The 21,027-nt window shown below is 45.8% G+C and overlaps 1 protein-coding gene across 1 annotated transcript in view; it reads right to left on the reverse strand.

Annotated features, from left to right (window-relative positions):
• Positions 1–21,027, reverse strand: part of CDK15 (cyclin dependent kinase 15) — a 47,739-nt gene that overhangs the window by 1,270 nt on the left and 25,442 nt on the right. The window contains exons 11-12 of the mRNA XM_035137365.3: positions 15,087–15,135; positions 11,411–11,550 (exon numbers count right to left, since the gene is read on the reverse strand). Coding sequence (XP_034993256.3) covers positions 11,411–11,550; positions 15,087–15,135 — 189 coding nt within the window. The remainder of the gene's footprint in view (positions 1–11,410; positions 11,551–15,086; positions 15,136–21,027) is intronic.

The raw sequence follows: 21,027 nt of genomic DNA on the forward strand, positions 1-21,027 counted from the left end.
CATTGCACAGCAGGGAATGGTTCCTGAACCATTATCCTTGGCTCCAGTTAGCCAGTTGCTTATCAGACTAAACTGATGGGGTTCCCACCCACCCACCCCCTTAAAAGTCTTCCAGGTCACCTCTGTTGATGGCTTTTTGATGGGATGCTGATGAGGTCCTGGGGATTAAAAAAAACACCCAACTAGTCACACCTAGACTTTGTCTGATCATCAGCCTTGACTTGGCACTCCATCTCTCTCTCAGACCATACTTTGCAGCCTGGATTCCTAACCTGTCCCAATTATGGACTGTTTTCCATCCCCCAGCCTCTTTCTTTTGGCTTAAGGGCTGGGAGAGATTCCTGTCTGAAATCCTGGAGAGCTGCTGCCAGTCACTGTAGACAATACTGAGCCCAATGCAATGGGCTATAGGTCTGACTCAATACAAGGCAGCCTTCCTATGTTCTTCCTGTGTGTGCCAAGCAAAGCCTATCCTCCAACACCTTGCCACTGGTCCCAATTCCCCTCAGCATCTGCTGCCTGAGATGGGTGCCTCACTCTGCCCAAGGATAGAGCCGGCCCTCCTTAACCCGGACACTTATGCTTTTACTGTGCAGCACTTCTGGCAATATGTGAAGTTGACCAGCATTTCTACATTTCAGTCCAAGTAAAAAACCCAATTCTCTTTATAGTTACTTTGTTTTTAAAAAAAAACGTAAAGAGGAAGAAATGCGCATTAGTATTTTCCTAATATCATAATAAAAAGTAGCCCAGAAACTTCCACAAGTTTCCCTTTTCCCTTTGGAGGGCGTGTGGAGCGTAGCTAGGATTCTCTAGCACAGCTTTCTGCCCTGGTAGGATTCTTATCTGGAAATTCTCTTTTTTTAAATGCCAGGAGCCCCAGAAAAGAAATAATTTGGCATAACAGTAGTGGGAATGCAGCCTGCTAATCAAAAGGATTCAGATCTTCCTATGTGCTGCCAAGCTCTCTTCTTCCCACCCAGTGGAGGGTGGGAGGGAAGGGGAGAGAGAGGGAGAGGGAGGGAGAGGGAGGGAGAGAAAGAAAGGGAGAGAGACAAAAAGACAGAGCAAACCGAAAGCATGGTGCTTCCCTTCTTCAGCAATCTTAACAAATGCAAACGCTTCCACTCCACTGACTCCTCATTAACTTACCGAATCTGACAGTCTAATTATCGCAGCTGCTTTGCGCTTAGAATAAATAAATATGAAAGTGGATGTTTAAAGAAAACGAGAAGGGAAAGTGCCGTCATCCAGGCAGTCAATAGAGAGAGAGAGAGAGTGAGTTTGTTTTAAATTTTTATATCCGTACGTATTTAGAGCATTTTGGGGGGAAAGACAGTGCGATAGTTGTCTTTCAGACTAATTGAGTTCCATCTCCAGCTTTAACTTCTAAACTTTTGTTCCCTGTGAAACCTGCATCTCTATTTCGTGCTCCCCCCCCCCAGTCTGAGCTTGTGGGTGGCGGCAGGGTTTAGCTCTGGCTAGCTGCCTGTTTTGGTCCCCCAGCATCCCTGGATGCAAAGCAATTCAGCCAGCAAAATGCAGCGGTGGCACATTGCAGAGCATAGTTACAGGTAGGTAGCCATGTTGGTCTGCCGTAGTCCAAACAAACAAACAAACTGTCAGAGGGCCTGATGTGGCTACTCTAGAGTAACGACTCCAGCATAGTCTTTTTAGGCTTTTATTAAGTGCTGATTATTTACAGTGGTCAGAACGATCTATATACATGCTTAAGGTGAGGTGTCAGAACCTCCGAATGGCGATTGGCGCGTTTTCTTCCAGCAAAGAAGCTTTGGGAGACCCAACCTCTTCCCCCTACGTTTGCGTCGCAATTCCGGAGTTGGGGGGATTGGCCTTCCCCCCCCCCCCCCGTGCTCCCATCTTCCTGTCCCACCTGGGGCATGGGCTCCGCAACCTTGCCTGAGCCTCGGACACCACTTCCTGACTCTCCGCTGGAGGCAGAGCTCTCCCTACTCTCCAGCGCTTGGGGATGGGCTGGAACTTAAGATGGGAGGGACTTCCCTGTATCCCTTGTCCCTCACACAAACAAACAAACAAAAAATCCTTCCAGTAGCACCTTAGAGACCAACTAAGTTTGTCATTGATATGAGCTTTCGTGTGCATGCACACTTCTTCAGAGCATAAAAAGGTAAAGGGACCCCTGACCATTAGGTCCAGTCGTGACCAACTCTGGGGTTGAAGGCGCTCATCTCGCGTTATTGGCCGAGGGAACTGATGTAGAGCTTCCAGGTCATGTGGCCAGGATGGGTATGTGACATGGACCTTCTGGATTACACAAATCTCCTGGGGTCCACGGACCACCGATTGGGATCTTCTGCTGTAGCTTCTTGAAAAATACTCCTGTTTGATGTGCTTTCCCTCAAACCAGTTTTCCATCCCATTCAGCTGGAGTGTGTACGTTTCAGGCAGCCACTGAGCATGCGCAGATGTTAGCACATGTGCAGCGGGTGGAATCCATTTTGTTTCTTCCTCAAGTGTGAAGTCCTGTCAGTGACTGACAGAACTTGAAACTCTCTCACCTACTTGCCTGGCACAAGCATGTTCTAATCTTATTTATTATTTAGTTTGGTTAAAGCATTTGTACCCCACTCTTCAACCAAGAAGGTTACTAGAGTGTAAACAAGGCAGTTCTTGCCTACAGGCTGACAAACTGAAAAACACAACACAGAAAGGGAAAGGGACAAGGAGGGAAGAGGGAAGAAATCAAACCCTGGCACCAATCATTAAACAGCTGTTCTCATAAATTCAGGACATACCACAGAAGAGAAATCCAGTGTGTAAATTAAGTTGCACATTATTGTTAGAGTTACAGGTAGGTAGCCGTGTTGGTCTGGCATAGTCAAAACAAAATAAAAAATTTTCTTCTTCCAGTAGCACCTTAGAGACCAACTAAGTTTGTCATTGGTATGAGCTTTCGTGTGCACACGAAAGCTCATACCAATGACAAACTTAGTTGGTCTCTAAGGTGCTACTGGAAGAAGAATTTTTTTTTATTTTGTTTTGATTATCATTATAGTGAATTTTTTAAAAATCAATTCTATAACATACCACTGACTTAAGTTTCATATGTGAAAATTTCCAAAGTCTGCATTCACTCCCGCTGAAACTTTACAATGGATAGATCAAATTAGTCCTTTTTAGGGCCCCACAGCTACGTATGTGAAAGGTTTGCAGCTTGCTCCACAGCGCTCACACCAAGTGAACAGACGGACAGCTCCCTGTGCTGTTAGCGCACAAGAGAATGTGTGCTTGTTTGCACACTGACATAGATCAAAATGGATGAGAGAGGGGTCAGGGAGGCATGTTTGCTTCCTTTAGCAAGTGCCCATGCCACTTTAGGAGGAATTGTCTCTCTTGGAGGAGACTTCCAGACTGTGCTATTTTGGAGTGAGATTCAGTCATGTACCAACAAATTCAAGTCACACCATTAAAGCTGATTTGGAAGTCTTGTGTGACAAATCTGCTTCCCCAAAAGACCGGACTTTCTGTGACAGAAAAATGCACTGGAAAGTCTGCGATAACACTGTGCTTTGACAATGGCACCAAATCTCACTGCAGGATGAATGTGGTCATTCAGAAGAGCACAGGGTTGGGCTACATGCTACATCCAACACCTACAATATATGCTAATCTTAGCCAACAAGTGGAGCAGAGATGGGAAGCTTCAGGTCTGGGGTCTGAACACTGGCGAAGGAAGAGGAGTGCAGGGGGAGCGCACGTGCCCCGGGACGTGCACCAGCCCCGCCCCGCCGAAGCATGAAGCTCCGCCACTGGGTCTGAATCCAGCTCCCCCCCCCAAGTCTCTTTATCTGCTCCACAGGACTTTCCCCCAGGCAACATCCCTCACCAGCTCTGTTCTGTACTCCTTGGATGTTTTTGCCTGGCTGGAATCATAGAATTCCAGTATACCTGAAGGAGCGCCTCCGCTCCCATTGTTCAGCCCGGACCCTGAGGTCCAGCTCTGAGGGCCTTCTGGCGGTTCCCTCACTGTGAGAAGTGAGGTTACAGGGAACCAGGCAGAGGGCCTTCTCGGTAGTGGCGCCCGTCCTATGGAACGCCCTCCCATCAGATGTCAAGGAAATAAAACAACTATCTGGCTTTTAGAAGACATCTGAAGGCAGCCCTGTTTAGGGAAGTTTTAAATGTTTGATCGTGTTTTTATATTCTCTTGGGAGCCGCCCAGAGTGGTTGGGGAAACCCAGCCAGATGGGCGGGGTATAAATAATAAAATTATTATTATTACAGTGGTACCTTGGGTTACAAACGCTTCAGGTTACAAACGCTTCAGGTTACAGACTCCACTAACCCAGAAATAGTACCCTGGGTTAAAAACTTCAGGGATGAGAACAGAAATCATGCTCCGGTGGCGTGGCGGCAGCAGGAGTCCCCATTAGCTAAAGTGGTACCTCAGGTTAAGAACAGTTTCAGGTTAAGAACGGACCTATGGAACGAATTATGTTCTTAACAAGAGGTACCACTGTAATAATAATAATAATGGTAGAGTTGGAAGGGACCACAAGAATTATCTAGCCCAGCTCTCTACAATGCAGGTATCTTTCACCTAACGTGGGGCTCAAACCCATGACCCTGAGATTAGGAGCCTCGTGCTCTAGCAATTGAGCTATTCCTCAGGGGTAATATGCTCTTGGGCACTGATAATGCTTCTTGCTTGCCCAGCTGAAGGATAGAAAGGGCTGGGCGTGCATATAGAAATTAGGTAAAATTCACATTGGTTGCTTTGCCCACTTTTGCCTGTGACCTTGCTCACCACTGGCATGTGGCCCTGAGTAGGTTACTTAAAAGGCAATACTGCTCCCCACCCTTGACATAGTGAGTCTTCTGTCTGGACCATCAATGACATGAAGCAGGGATGAGAGCACACAGTGGTCGGTGACCAGGATCCACACAGGATCCACACAGTGGTGTTAAAAACAATACATTTGGAATGCTCGCCAAAGAAAGGCCAGTCTGCATTGTAAGCGGAAAACCAGGTAGAGGTATTTGCTTTTTCATAACCAACCACAGCTCCAAAATCATTAAAGCGGTGGCAGGGATAGGAGTGCAGATCTCGTGAATGAAATTCAAAGCACTTTTCTGCAAGTTAACGCTGCAATCGCCCCAAAGAGTAAGAAGATTCTTAAGTATGCAATATCAACAGCTCTAGCTCATAGCCACAATTTACTGTTTTACCCGGTCTTTACTTAAGGAAATCTCACATCAAAGTCAGCTACTCTGGTGAACAGACCACTTGAGGTCAGCTTAAATTCTGACAGGGAGTAGAATTAATTACGGTTCGAAGAACTATTCAAGAAGGGATAGAAAGGACCCTTGTTATCGCTAAACTATTGTGCACCAGCACCAATATGGTCTGATAATACGAGACTGGAGTTACCAAATGGAAGTAACTTTCCCCAGGGTTCATATATTTCCATTAATATGTATGGGAAAGTGCAGAAACGTTGTCTTATAGACCTGGGTTGCACTTCATGCTAAACCATGGTGTATTGAGCTATGGCTTAATACAGTGGTACCTCGACTTACGAATAACTCTACTTACGAATGTTTCTACTTACGAATGGAGCTCCGTCCGCCATCTTGGATGCGGTTTAGATAGGATTTTTTCTACTTACGAATTTATAATTTTTTTCAACTTACGAATTCAGAACGCATTAAATTCGTAAGTAGAGGTACCACTGTAAATGCTAAATAAACCACGATGTATTATTATTATTTATTATTATTATTTATTGAATTATTATTTATTGAATTTATGTACCACCCTATACCCAGCGGTCTCAGGGCAGTTCACAGAAAAGATCAACATAAAAACCACAATATATTGAATCAAAATCAAAACAACAACCCAATAATGTGGCTAAACCATGGTGTATTAAACTATTGTTTATTAAACAGTGGCTTAGTGTTATGTGCAAAGCCTGCCCAGCAATTTAACTGTAGTTTGCTTGCTGCCGGAAAAAAACCCTCAATTTGTAGCCATGGTTTACTGTTGGTTTACAAACCTTGGTTGTTGTTTTTTTAACTGCCTTTGGCTCCAACTAGATGTGCCCAGCAGTGTGCATGCAACCCAATGTGTTTTGTATCTGTACCCTTGGATGTGTACTTTGCTTAACAACTGTTAGAATTTAGCACCTGCAGTGGGCCAATCTATATATGGAAGTCATTTCCCCACAAATTTAGTTATTTTAATAATTTTTATCCTGCCTCTTCAGCCAACAGGCAAACTGGAATTTATGGGTGAAAAGCATGGTGATTGGTATTGTTTGAGGGTGATTTGTGAGTTATGCAGATTAAACAGCTAGAAACATGCAGTAAACTTCAGTATGGACAAGCCACCATCCTTGGAGATGCCAAATCTTTATACAAGTGCAATCTTTATACAAGTATACTCAGAAGTAATCCCCACCATAGTTGAGTTTGGGCTTACTCTGTGTATAGGATTGCAGCCCCAATGGTTCTCTGAACACCAGATACAAGTTGCATGCTGAGTGCCTACTGCTTTTATTAGTCACGGATTATAGTAATAGTACAGTCGTACCTCGGAAGTTGAACGGAATCCGTTCCGGAAATCCGTTCGACTTCCAAAACATTTGGAAACCAAGGCACGGCTTCCAATTGGCTGCAGGAAGCTCCTGCAGCCAATCAGAACCTGTGGAACCTGCACTGGACATTCAGGTTCCAAAGAATGTTCGCAAACTGGAACACTCACTTCCGGGTTTGTGGTGTTCGGGAGCCAAAACGTTCGACTCGCAAGACGTTCGACTTCCGAGGTACGACTGTACTGTAATTAGTAGCAGACTCTTGACTGAATTCTACGATTGTGGGCTATTTGTTGAAGTCAACTTTTTTCAATCATTTTTAATTTGTTGGACTTATTGATAGTTAGATGAATCTTACTTTTCTACAGGAATATATATGCATCCTTTGCCACGTTTAAAGGTAAAGGGACCCCTGACCATTAGGTCCAGTCGTGACCAACTCTGGGGTTGCGCGCTCATCTCGCGTTATTGGCTGAGGGAACCGGCGTACAGCTTCCAGGTCATGTGGCCAGCATGACAAAGCCGCTTCTGGCGAACCAGAGCAGCACATGGAAATGCCGTTTACCTTCCCGCTGTAGCGGTACCTATTTATCTACTTGCACTTTGACGTGCTTTCGAACTGCTAGGTTGGCAGGAGCTGGGACCGAGCAACGGGAGCTCACCCCATCACAGGGATTCGAACCGCCGACCTTCTGATCGGCAAGCCCTAGGCTCTGTAGTTTAACCCACAGCGCCACCCGCATCCCTCTCGCCACGCTTAGGCCATAGCTATTTGAAGCAGTGGCCAGGGAGAGGTCACAAATATTCTCCCTCGCAGCAGCAGCCACAATTGCTTGGGACAAGTGCCAGCTCACCCTCCTCCCTGAGCTCAGTAGCAGCAGCACTGGCAGGGGAAATCGGGACATTCCGGGGTCAAATCAGAAGCTGGGATGGCATTTGTAATTCCAGGACTGTCCCTGGAAAATCGGGACACTTGGAACGTATGCATTTGTAGCTACACCTGCTTCTGCCTTTGACCCTGCCCAACAAGAGGTTTGGCCAGAGGAGAATGTGGCCCTTCGTTTGAAAAAGGTTTCCCACCCGTGTTACAAGGGGACAAGAAGTACCCCACCCTTCCTGCAAACCTCCTGCCTCCTTTTTGCTGAACCGAAGCAAAGCAGCCTCCTCTACCGACAGTTCACAATCTGACGCAGTTAATATCTGATCCTTCGCATTCTTTTTAATAATTGTTAAAATCTTGTTGTTGTTCTTGTCATAATCAAAACTCATTTTTAAAATAAAAAAGTGATCTTTGCATTGTTCATTCTGCAAGTATCTCCCACCTAGTCACCCCCTGTGCCAATTTACAGGAAAGAGTGGTCCCTGCTATAACAATTTCATAACAATGTCCGGGGGGAGGGGATCTCTCTCTCAAATCCTTTCAGATGAAGATAACAAGCTGGTTCTTCTACCCACTGCCACTTCAAATTTGTACTTGAGCATACGAAAACTAATCACCAGCATCCCCTAGACTAGGCTGCAGCTAGAACACAACCTTGTATGCACTCAGAATGCTAAATTTTATACAATTCAATTAAATTAGCTGCAGTGACCCTGGAACCCAAATGTCTTGCTTGGGAGTTTTTGTTTTTGTTTTTTTGAAATCACATTGTTGTTGTTGTTGTTGTGTGATATCCAATGTTAGCTATATTCTGAGTAGACTCACGGAAATCGATCTGCTTCAGTAACTTCAGCCTGTTTTTTAAAATTGGTTATTACTAGCATTGGGTATCACCCATTATCGTCATTGCAATCGTAGCAAATTCACTTGAGAATATGAGCCTCCTGGATCACAAACTGCAACGGTTTCCGTCTGAAAGACTCTGGTTGGCTTCCCAACACGTTGGGTTGCCATGATGACTTCATGGACTTGCCCCCAATCCACCGAGGCCCCACGGGCTGCAACTGGGGTGAAATATCAGCCATTGCAGGAAACACTCCAATATACCAACCCAGGGGACTGGGAATGCATTCCTCATATGGAAATGATCCATCTTGTCTCGGGGAGTGACATGTTGTGTTTGTCAATCTGTTGCCTCCCTCCTTCCCTTTTTCCCTCCTGCGTTTCTGTCTCTTTGCTCCCCCCCCTCCACACCTCTCCCCTCCACACACCTCTCCCCCCCTCCACACACACACACACACACACATTCTCTCTCTCTCTCTCTCTCTCTCTCTCTCTCTCCCTCTCCTTCTTTTCCTGTCTTTTGGCACAGGCACTTTCATCTCCTCCCTCGGGGATTTGAGATGTCACGGCAGGAAGTGCTTGTCTGCCTCTCAGGCAGCGGCAGAGCCCTGTGGCTTTGACAAACCTCATTTAATTGGGAGGAAGCCAGGAGGGTTTGAAAGAACTGAAACATCCACGAAACTCCTTTTATCAGGCATAATTTAAACTCTGCATGGAAAAAAACCTATATGTATAAAGAAAAGTCAACTCCCCTCCCCCCTGCTGAGAGTCCTCCCCTCCTCCTCCGCGGCCTCCCCATCCCCTGGCAAAGGCAGGCTCCTACGAGATTCCATCTTTTCAATTTTCTAAAAGTGTCAAAGTAGATTTGTGCTCTGCGGCTGGTTGGGTAGAAAGGGGGTGTAGTTCTCTCCCTTGCTGTCTCTACACACACACACACACACACACACACGAGAGAGAGAGAGAGAGAGGGGGGGGGAGGCAGAGGGGAGTCCCATCGCACATGTGGACCTTGTTTAGCGCATGCAACAACTTAGTTCAATTACACCCATGGATCTGCCTCCATCATCACATCTAGTTTATCAGGGGGTTAGTACATGGACAAAAATGGTCTCTGGCAGCATCTTCTCAGCCTTAAAAGTCAAAATCATTTATTTCCCACCCGCCAACCCACCCACAACCCGAGCCCGATAACAAGACGGGAAAGCTTGTCAAGAGTTGTTTTCGTATGCAAAGAATATTGTGTCCCCGTCTGTGAGGTCCAGCTTTAATTTGCTCTGAGGTACAGTATTTCTACTGCTGTCAGTTATCACGTTCATGGAGGCAGAGGGTTCCTAGGCTCCCTTGGTGGTCCTGACCATGGCCTTGAGGGGGGCCCCTTCCGAGGTGGCCAAGATTGGGGTGGTGGTAGAGAAAATAGGGGCATGCCAGACAGAAGGGGGCCTCATCCAGAGTTCCGTGATGACTTTGACCGACCAGATGAATTTTGTGAAGACTTCCATCCAGACAAGCAATTTGGCCATAGCTTACGTGAATTTGAGGGACGGGGAGAAGAGGTGGTCAAGGGCCCCCTGACCCCAGAGAATTCAATGAGGGAGATAGCAGAGGTCCAACCCGTGGACCTCCTGGGCCTTGGGAGGGACGGAGACTTTCAGAGGAGGGATTTCCTCATGAGCCTGAGGACTATGGACCAAACAGAGATAGCGATAAAGGTGATAAAAGTGAAATTGTAGGAGTCAAATTTCAGACTATGGACTGGACATTCAAAAACTTTGCTTCTTGTTGCCTTTCGCTGGGGAGGGGGCCCCGGAGGGCCGCCGAAAATAATGAATAGAGTTGGGGCGATAACACAACCCTGATTAACACCTGATCCCACTTTGAGAGCCATTGTTATCTGCGATTGTTGCCGTCATATCATCATAGGAACATGCAAGCCCATTCACCATGGACAAGGTGATGATCCAGTGAGTGAGGCTTCTGCGACAGCCCACACCAGCAACTGGAGTCCTCCACCAAGGTGCCCAGGGGAGCCTGTATGTCTCGCCCAGCAGCCCAGAGCATCAGAGGCATTTGCCAGGGAGTGGATGGACAGGCAAGTGGGCTCCTAGCTACTCTGAGCCGGAGTGGAAAGGAGTGGTTTTTGTGCCCCTCTCCCTGGGCCTGTGTCCTTGGCAGAGGCCAATCTGAGCAACCCCTAGATGTGCCCCTGAATGGAGGATGGCTTTAAACACAAAGTCAATGTCTGCAAAAGCCTTAGAAAGTAGACATCTTCCTGACAAGACATCTTCCCATGTGCAGGGAGATTTTTTTCTAGCCCTGGATACTTTCTGGTGCCTTCCCCATCTTGGTGCCCTCCAAATGTTGCTGAACTCCGACTTCCATCAGCCCCAGCTAACATTGTCAGTGGTCATGGATGCTGGGAGTTGTAGTCAGTGGGTTTTTTCCCCCCAGCTGGAATGTGCCGGAGCGCAGTTCTGGCACCTCTCAGGTAGGCACCATAGCAGAGCAGCAGGCCCCACCCCCCACCCCGGCTTCTTGCCTTTATGAACTTCTGAGAAGCCCAAAATGAACATTTCAAGTCAAAATGGAAGCTGGTCAGCATGTGCGAGTCTACACTTTTTTTTAGATCTATGACTCCACCTAGCTCCTACCCACTCCTAGCCATGACTGGTTAAGCTACAGGGCAGGGCCAATTCATATTTTCTTTTCTTCAGTCTGTCTCCCATGTAGTGGCGGGGAACTTTAAGCTTTCCTGTCAGGCCTCTACCGCTGCATGCGCAAGGGCCCTTATGAGCTGCCCTAGCCATTCACCTGAATCCAGGAGAACTAGGGTGGTAGGGCGCATTTATTTGCCCTGTACCAAACCAGAGATCAACCCCCAAACCAGCTAGGGAGACAGTTTGCTGTAGGTTTTCGCACTTCCGCGTGGGGTGAAGGTGGCTATTATCAAACTGGCATCTGTTGAGGGCTGCCCCGAGCCGCCCGGTGACTTTCTTTAACAATGTCATGGTGAATTCTGGCACCCATTTTTCTTGTGAGAAAAGCACTGGTTGTAGTTCAACAACATCTGAAGGGCACCTTATTGAGGTAGTTAGAATATAGAATGACATACCATCAGAAAGCTGGTGCACCTGAGAGGGTAAAGAGTTGAAAAAGGGATGAAGACGTGCTTTCTGTGCTGAGATCCTGTCTCGTGGACAAGGTTTTAGCATTCTTGTTGCCAAGTCTTCAGCTTCAGATTCTCTGCCCAGCCTAAAAACAGAGAGAAATAATCAACACCAAAACAAGACCTTGAGCCATAGGTTTAGCCACAGGAGAGACTCTGCCAACCTGGTGCCCACCAGATGTTTTGTACTACAACTTCCACCAGCCCCAGACATCATGACTGTGTCAATTTGGGCTGAAGAAAGCTGTAGTTCACGATATCAGGTTGAGGAAGGCTATCATGACATAGAGGGATCTTTCACGAGCAAACTGGCCAAAGCTGGGCGAAGTCATAGATAGATAAATTTGAAAATTGTGTGTTAACAACTCAGCCACAGAGTTATATCAGTTAAAGGTACGCTATATAAATGGGTCAATACATTTTGCATCTTCTCCAAATTTATTCCAAGTTAGGGACCTAACTGCTGGAGAATGCTTTAGACTCATTTCCAGAGAAAGTTTTCTTTCCCCTCCTCCAAAGCCATCCATTGTGAAGCAAAATCACTACTTTGCAAGCAAAGGATTTAAATGCATGAGAAGGACCAATAGCAGACTAATGCAATGCATATTGCTTTTGTTACCATTAAATTTTTGGCTTGAAATTGCAATGGTAGTGCTTGGGCCCAGTCCAACATTGTCCCCCCTCACCCCAAACCTTAGAATAAATGTATACATTGAACAGCCAGCATTCTTTCCAAGCTGCACACAATTCTTTTACTAAATTTCTGCTTATGAACCAGGCATTGAGTCAATGTCAATGAAGACCCAGACCAAAAACTATAATATTCTGGACTATATTGAGTACTCTGAAGGTTAGAAACAACGAGGGTAGTGATAGGTTATCCGACCTCTCCTTAATAATTGGGTGACAAAGGAAAACAGCTTGTTTTGCTTTGAGTCAAATGCTGAACTTAGGAAATTGATTACACCATTGGGGGAAATGTTGAGGTAGGAAAAGCACAATAACCTGGGGGTAGGGGAGTTGAATGGTGGTTGAATAGGAGGTGGCAAACTTAATACTTAATACCCCAAGTAAAATCTCTACACCAAAGTAAGGACACGTAGTAGTAAGGGTTTGTAGATAGAGGCAACCACTTATATTAAATCAGTTGGTGCCCTTTAACTGAAAAGGATATTCCTGAAACAGCTGCCTTGCTCCTTGCAATGAGAAGGCCAGTCCTGGCCACACAAGTACATGCAACTCCAAATAATCTTGCAAGAGAATGGAGGCATTTACCTGTCTACCAAAGCCTCCCTGGGGAGGCTTATAAAGGAGCAGTGCCACCCTGGTTTGGGTTTTTTTGGAGCGGGGAGGAGTGGAGGGGCAAACCTGTGAAATTTGTGACATGTTCCATTAACTTTGCCAGAAAAGTTAAGCATGGAAACTTTGTTGTGTCATTATGGCATTAAAAGGGGGAGTGGGGTGTTTTTTTAAACCGCCCCATTAATCACTTCATCATACGGGAAGAACATTCTTCAGATGCTCCATAGATCTGACATTGGAACATTTTATTATATAAGCGCTCCTTCCTAGCTGAAACACCGTTGAGCCACTGCCGTTCAGTGTGGACAGAGCTAGACAGACCAATGGTCGATGTAAATCACTTTCATGTCACAAATTTGTGCGGTTCCCCCCTCTCCTCCCCACAGCTGGGGGGCAGGGGGGACTTCAATGCCAAGTGGCTGCCTCCTGGGGAACATGACAGTTTGGAGTGTAGGAAGCAAAATAGAAGAAGAAGAAGAAGAAGAAGAAGAAGAAGAAGAAGAAGAAGAAGAAGAAGAAGAAGAAGAAGAAGAAGAAGAAGAAGGAGGAGGAGGCGGCAAGCAAACAAAAACAGTGCCCTGAGTTTTACAGCATTTAATTTGCTTGCTTATTCAGAGCGTCAGGTGGCCTGTTAGAGCCCCGGCTGCTGTGTCTCTCCTCACACCCTCCCCAGCTGGGCATTTCCCTTCCAAATGACATCACGCCGCTGGGATCTGCTCACTTTCATTCTCAGCCTGGAGCCCCAACAAAAACATACCCATAAAACTAACTGGGCTTGGAGCGTGAATATCTCATGTCAGCTGCCAACGCCTTTTGAGGAGAGGGGAGGTAGTGGGGGATGAGAAGAAGTGGGAGCCATTTACACGCATAGAACTGAGGGCCGAATTCTACCAGAACTGCAACGGGGTGCAGATAGGAATGCCGTATACTGAGGTTCCATCTGCCCTATACATTCAAAGCAGTACCATGCAGCGCTACAATTCCCGGAGTCTTCTGGAAAGAGGCATTGACTGTTAAACCACTCTGAGAATTGCGGAATGCTCTCCTCTTAAATGTTCCTCTTAAAAATGTTCCTCTTAAACCAGGCCTTTGGTTGACTGACATCCAATGCCCTTTTAAAATGTGTTGGAGGGAGGGTTATTAGGTTGTTTTCATTTTTATTTAATATATTTTGTGTTTTTATCTTGTGAACCACCCTGAGACCTGTGGGTATAGGATGGTATACAAATTCTAACAACAACAACGCCACTTTTTTGTTCTCTGTGGGCAACGCTTCGCCCCACCTGCCCTGGGAATATGCCTCAGTTTGGGATCTCTCAGGAAGGGGGGGGGGGCGTCTCCACTTCAAATGCTTTTATGCATGTCTACATACTTGCGCAAAAGGTAGAAACATGTGGAGGGGTAAATCAAGGCTGGCTCCACTCTTCAGCCATCCAACAAACATGGGTGAAAGTTCGTGGGTGGGCATGAAAACAAAGACAAACGTCTCTGGACTTGAGCAGCCGCTGGCCAAGCGCCATGGTCCCAATGCACAAGGCTGAAGGAAGTTCCCAGGCCCAGACACACGGCCTGGAACCTAGGAAGTTGCCTTGATATGAGTCAGTCCATTGGCCCATCTCCTTGAGGATCGTTCACACTGACTGGCATGATTTTGTGCAGAAGTTTTGTTTGCAAACTATTGTTAACACATAGATAGATAGATAGATAGAGAGAGAGAGAGAGAGAGAGAGAGAGAGATGATAGATAGATAGATAGATAGATAGATAGATAGATAGATAGATAGATAGATGATAGATATTGCTGAGCCTGTGCTAAAGATACCAGGAACTTGGGACCTTCTCAAATCCAGTTATCCCTACTTCAGAGTAGGCTCAGGAAGAACCATCACAGGGACCTCATCTGATAGCAGTTGTCACAGAATTGTAGAGTTTGAAGGGAACTTGAGGGTCATCCCAACCCTCTGCAATGCAGGAATTGCTGACACCCCAACCCCTCGTGATGTGTGTATTTAGTACTCACAAGCTGGTAAATATTTCAGCCTGGGTTTTTACAGAGTGAATACCATAAGCTCAGAGACCTCTTGCTTCGTATCGATGACTTGTTGTGAAATGGTTCGCTTGTGGCTGCTTAGGTAGTTCATGCAAATAGCCCAATAATAATGATGCCTTTTTCTTGGAATCTGCTGCTTCCATATAGATGTAAATAGCACGACTACTTTGGAGTTGCCTTATTCTAACTCCAAGTCTAGAGTTAAAAGCTTGCATATAAAAACAAACAGACCCTAAGGGAAAGCATGATAACGCTGTCATAGGTAGTTTACCTGTCACAGATCATTCCGAGCCTCCGAGGGTTGCTGGCGAAGAACCTCTCTGGAAAGTTAATATGCAATCACCAGATTAAACAAAACCCAAAGAAACAGTCCAAACCATGCACTTAGCTTTTCAAATCCTGCATCAATTTGTTGTTGATGCATTTATAAAGCTACATTGCTTCTATAAAGCATGAGTACTAGCACCGCTGCTAAGACGATTCTGTAGAGCTCTTTACCCATTTGCTAAAGAATATAGGCACCAATGCTTGAATTTTCTTTCTTTTTTTAAGAATACAGTTTCTGCAACCAGGACTCCCAAATTCCGCAACTGAAACAGGAGATGTGGGTACAAGTGACTGAGTTGGGATTGCCAAAATAGTGGAAGGCAGACAGGGAGATGTAACAGGAGCCATGAAAACCAGCTGATATGTATGTGCAACCATCTGTTTTCTCACATGACCTGCTACAACTATACAGGGAGGCACAAAATCCGCAATCTGTCACCGCCTTACAGTGTCTCATTGAAGAGATACAACTTTTCCTACATTAAAATAGGCAGGAGTATTAAGCTCTCTCTTTTTCTTAGCCATTGCTCTGTCCTCTCTTCTAAATAACTGGAGTCTCACCCACCCCCTTATTCTATGGCACTGCTCCTGATATAGCGCTCAGAGATTTTAAAAATACTTCACAGGGTTGTTGAGCTCCCAAGGAGAAAAATATGGCATATAAATGCACAATAAGTAAATCAGTAATAAAATAATATTACCGGTAAGTGTTTTTGTATGCGGTACCAGTTAGAAATTTTAAAATCTTAAGTTGTTTAGAAATGCTGATCAAGAGGTGTCGTGTTATCCTGGGCTAGACATTACCCTTGCCATCGGTTACTAACATATTTTGTGCACACTCAAACACGCTCACACACGGCGCTCTATTACAATTCAATGTGTCAATCAAGGGTATCATGGTGAGTTTCCCTGTCAGCAATCCACATCAATGGCAGTTGCCGCGATAGAGGGGAGAATTCACAGCGTGTAACAACACTTAGGCAGGCTTTAAAGACTTTCCTAGACCATTTGAAAATGATTCTTTTTCTTAAACTACACTTGCGCTAAGCTCAACCCAGCACCAGCAGAAAACATTCCACTTCTGTATCATGCTACTGTGGATAACCTTGCTGATACTGTTTGCTCTCCACCGACTCTAGTTGGTCAGGGCAAACACTGGGGAGGAGGTGGACCGCCTTCAAAGAATTTCCCCACCCCACCCCAAGGCCCACAAAAAAATAGCCTTTGGATGAAGGGTAGCATAGGAATTTCATGAGAAGAAGGAAAGAAGGAAAGAAGGAAAGAAGGAAAGAAAGAATTGTCTCCTTGCCTTTGTCAGTTTTTACAATATATAGGTAAAAGGTAAAGCACCCCTGGATGGCTAAGTCCAGTCAAAGGCGACTATGGGGTTGTGGCGCTCATCTCACTTTCAGGCTGAGGGAAGCGGCGTTTGTCCACAGACAGCTTTCTGGGTCATGTGGCCAGCATGACTAAACTGTTTCTGGCGCAACGGGACACTGTGACGGAAACCAGAGTGCACAAAAATGCCATTTACCTTCTCGCCGCAGTGGTACCTATTTATCTACTTGCAGTGGTGTGCTTTCTAACTGCTAGGTTGGCAGAAGCTTGGACAGAGCACCGGGAGTTCACCCCATCGTGGGGATTCGAACTGCCGACCTTCTGATTGGCAAGCCCAAGAGGCTCAGTGGTTTAGACCCCAGCGCCACCCGCGTCCCTTTACTTTTTACAATTTGTAAATAATTGCAATAAATAAACTGTTGGTTTCCCTCCCAAAGCCTATCTGGGTGTTTCTGCACTCCATTCAAGCCAAGGCTGGCCCAAGACATTTTGCCACCTGAGGCCCCCCTCTCCACAGCTGAATTGTCCTTCCATCTTGGCAACGTTGATGTCCTCCACTTCACCTGAAGGCATCAGGCTAACTTAGGGGGCACACACCAAGCCACGTGGCACACATATCTCTCTGTCCTCTGACATCTCACAAACCCCAGCATCCACTGCCTCACTTTAGGACAGTGGCCTTGATTCATATTTTCACCACTCTGGATTCTTGCTTTAATTTTTTTTAAGCCTAACAGAGATGTTAATAATTGTCACCATGCCCATGCCTTTCTATAATTTCAGTGTCAATAAACATGTTGACTTGCAGTATACGAACATGTGTGTATGAGGGGAAGGAGGGACAAGAGAGAACTGGAGCTGTGATTACAATGACGACAAGATTCCCTTGGAGCTCTCTAATGTAATTGAAGTGGCTCTTTCGTAACTGCCAGAATGCAAGACGCTGTGACTACTGATTAGAGATAAGTGATAAAAAGATAAGGGATAAAAATAATAATTCCCAGACTGGGTGGATGAGCTGACTTAAAGCTGTAAGTTGAAAATTACTGATATGAAAGCACATCACACCTCTGGCATTTGTAAGTATTGGCTGGAATGGGGTAGAGGTGTGCAGATAGCTCCCTCTGTGTGTGTAAAGCATGGATCTCCAATGGGTAAGGTTCATTACTGACAACTCCTGACCTAGGATTAAAAGAAGAGTCATGTAAGGTCGCTGAGCATCACAGTGCTCAGGGAGATGGCCAAACCCATAGATATCTATATAATCCTGCCAATTGTTCAGGAAATAATTGTTGCATGTTAGGCGCAGGTGTCTGGTAGGGTGTTTTGTCTGATGGACATTTGGTGGCATGGGCTCTTATCCCCTTTTGCATTTGGGAACATTGAAAAGAAACCCCTCTGCATTTCCAGCTCTCTTGCATGTTACTTGCCCTTCTTTCCTGGGGGTCAGGGTCTGCGTTAGCCAGGGGTCAGCAACCTGCAACCCATGGGCCGCAAGCGGACCACGGGGGCAGTTTAACCTGCCCACGAGCCGCCCCCAAACCGAGCCGCCTGCTCGGCGAGTCCTCGCGTGCTGCACTAAACCGTTGTAGCACGTGGACTCACTTCTGCAGTGCCGGAAATCACATCTGCACATAGCCAGACGCCGGAAATTGTGTGCGCGCGATCCGGCCACAGAGAGATCTCTGCGGGACTTGACCAGCCCAGGCAGGTAAAACCTTGCCAATCCCTGGTGTAGGCATAGCATGGCACAGCATAGCATAGCATAGCAAGGGGCCCTGAACTGAATCTTGAGGGACTTGGTGCAAGATGCAAGTGTTGTTAAGCCAATTGGGAGCAGTGACCATAGTGCTTTTAAACAAAATGTGCATGTAAACAGCCATTTGCCAAGAAACCCCAGCATGGTCAGATTTGACTTCAAATGAGGAAACATATCAAAAATTGGGGGATATGTTAAAAAGGAAATTGAAAGGTAAAGTCAGGAGGGTCGAGTAATTCCAAAATATGTGAGAGATGTTTAAAGAACAATATTAGAAGCTCAAGTGGAGTGTATAAATGCAGATCAGGAAAGGCACCACAAGGGACAAGAGGATGCCAGCGTGGTTAGCTAGCAGAGTCAAAGAAACTATCAGAGGCAAGAAGTTTTCCTTCAAAAGATTAAAAAGACAAAAAAGAACAGAAATTTTGGCAAAAGATGTGCAAGCAGACAGAAAGGCATGCTAAAAAAAAGAATTTGAGGAATACATTGCTAAAAGCATTAAGATCAACAACAAGAAGCTCTTAAAAAACATTGGTAGCAGGGAGGCAGTTGGGCCTTGGATGATGAAAGAGTCAAAGGTATGCTAAAGGAGAATAAGGAGACAGCAGAGAATCTAAATGAATTCTTTACATCTGTCTTCACAATGGATGATATAGGGCAGATCTCAGTGTCTGAACTAACTCTTGCAGGAAGGGAGTTTGAGAAACCTAGGAAGATAGTAGTGAGGCGAGATGAAGTTCTAGGCCTAATAGACAAAATAAAAACTGACAAATCACCAGGTTCATATGGTATCCACCTGAGAGTTCTCAAATAACTCAAATGTGAAATTGCTAAAAATATGTGACTTGTCCCTAAGCTCAATTTCCATGCCCAAGGACTAGAAAATAACCAAAGTAACACCTGGGACCCAGGTGGCGCTGTGGGTTAATCCACAGAGACTAGGGCTTGCTGATCAGAAGGTCGGCGGTTCGAATCCCTGCAACGGGGTGAGCTCCCGTTGCTTGGTCCCAGCTCCTGCCCACCTAGCAGTTCGAAAGCACATCAAAGTGCAAGTAGATAAATAGGGACCGCTCCGGCGGGAAGGTAAACGGCGTTTCTGTGTGCTGCTCTGGTTCGCCAGAAGCAGCTTTGTCATGCTGGCCACATGACCCGGAAGCTGTCTGCGGACAAACGCCGGCTCCCTTGGCCTATAGAGCAAGATGAGCGCCGCAACCCCAGTCGGACACGACTGGACCTGATGGTCAGGGGCCCCTTTACCTTTACCTAACACCTATTCTTAAAGGGGGACCTGGGGGGCCCTTAACGGGAAACTTGGGGGGATGTATTGTTAAAGATAAAAGTAACCAAGAATATATAAGAACAAGTCTTGCTGAAGCAAAGTCAGCATGGTTTCTGCAAGGGCCAGTCCTTTCCCATGAACCTTTAAGAGTTCTTTGAGACTGTCAATCAGCATATGGAGGTGATCAGTTTGACATTGTGTACTTGGACTTTTAAAAACCCCTTAAGCACCATTTGAACCCAATGGGATTTAAACAGCCCATCTATTCTCAGGATTGAAATGCAAACATTTACATGCCAGGTGACAGATCCAAAGTCTTGCAGTAGCATCGGGAGCAATTACCTGGCTATGGATCTACACTGATCTGCCTATCTGTCTGTCACATTTTAGCCCAACCTTCCTTCAAGGTGAGTTTGCCATTTGTCAGATCTGCAAAGCAGCTGGATGTGAGTTGGGATTGATCTGATTCATGGCTTGGGTGCATGTTTGAGCAATCACTTGGCTGCTTCTGTGCTGAGTGTCAAAGGCTGCATGGACGTATATTGCGTGAACTCCCTTAATCAGATCCTGTTTACATAGCACAAACTGGGCTAATTTTTGCCTTAAGAATGACTGTGTAAGGAGATTAGAGTTGGCCTACAATGACTTGCCCCGCAATGGGTTTCATGGCTGAGTGGGAAGGGAACTGACCCTGAATTTCCCACATCTGAACTTTGAACTATTTATCTTAAATTACAGGGACTGAAAGCACTCTCAGTTTGTCAGTGCAGAAGATCTCTGCCAATAAGAGTTCCTCCAGGCCATGGTGGAGACAGCAAACTCCCTTGTTGATCCACACACACAGCAGCTATGATTACTTTTAGTTCTAAAAGCTCATATGGCAATGAAGATTTGCCTTCATTTTGGAATTCTGTTTCTTTCAGCCCCGTAGACATTTATTTTTTTTAAAGGAATCATCCAAACTGGGAAAGGGAAGGAAAAGCTTTCAAAATATTAAAATACACATTCCAGATCTCGAGGTCATTTATCTAACAAATGCATTCTGTTGTTTGGCAAGACTGCGCTTCTTGTTTCTTGCTTCCATCTGCTGGCAGAAAGTGAAAAAGCAAGAGGCCCTAGAAATAAAATAAAAATAAAGCTCCTGTGCTTTTAGAGTAAGGGACAGGGTCTTCCCATTTTCTGAAGGCTGTTTCCAGACAGGTATATATTCAAACCATGCCTGCAAATGGACACCTTGCAGGCAGTGTTTTGAATGCATATTAAATCTGCATGTGGACTGCAGAGGGGCACTCTCACTCAACAGAGCAGCGCTGGGAATAAGCCCTTTTGAAGTCACCACCTGATGTCATAATGATGACAGACAATTGACAAGTGATTGTTGGCTCATGGGTGGCTGGCTGAAGTAAAGATCTGGCCCACCAACCAGCTCTAGCTCCCCATCCCTAGGAAGAGGGGACCTGAGGGACTTCCATAAGGAGAGTCTCAGCAGAAGGCCCCAGCTCTGAACTT

The sequence above is a fragment of the Zootoca vivipara genome, chromosome 1 (genome assembly GCF_965207765.1).
Source record: "Zootoca vivipara chromosome 1, rZooViv2.hap1.1, whole genome shotgun sequence".
Lineage (NCBI taxonomy): Eukaryota > Metazoa > Chordata > Lepidosauria > Squamata > Lacertidae > Zootoca > Zootoca vivipara.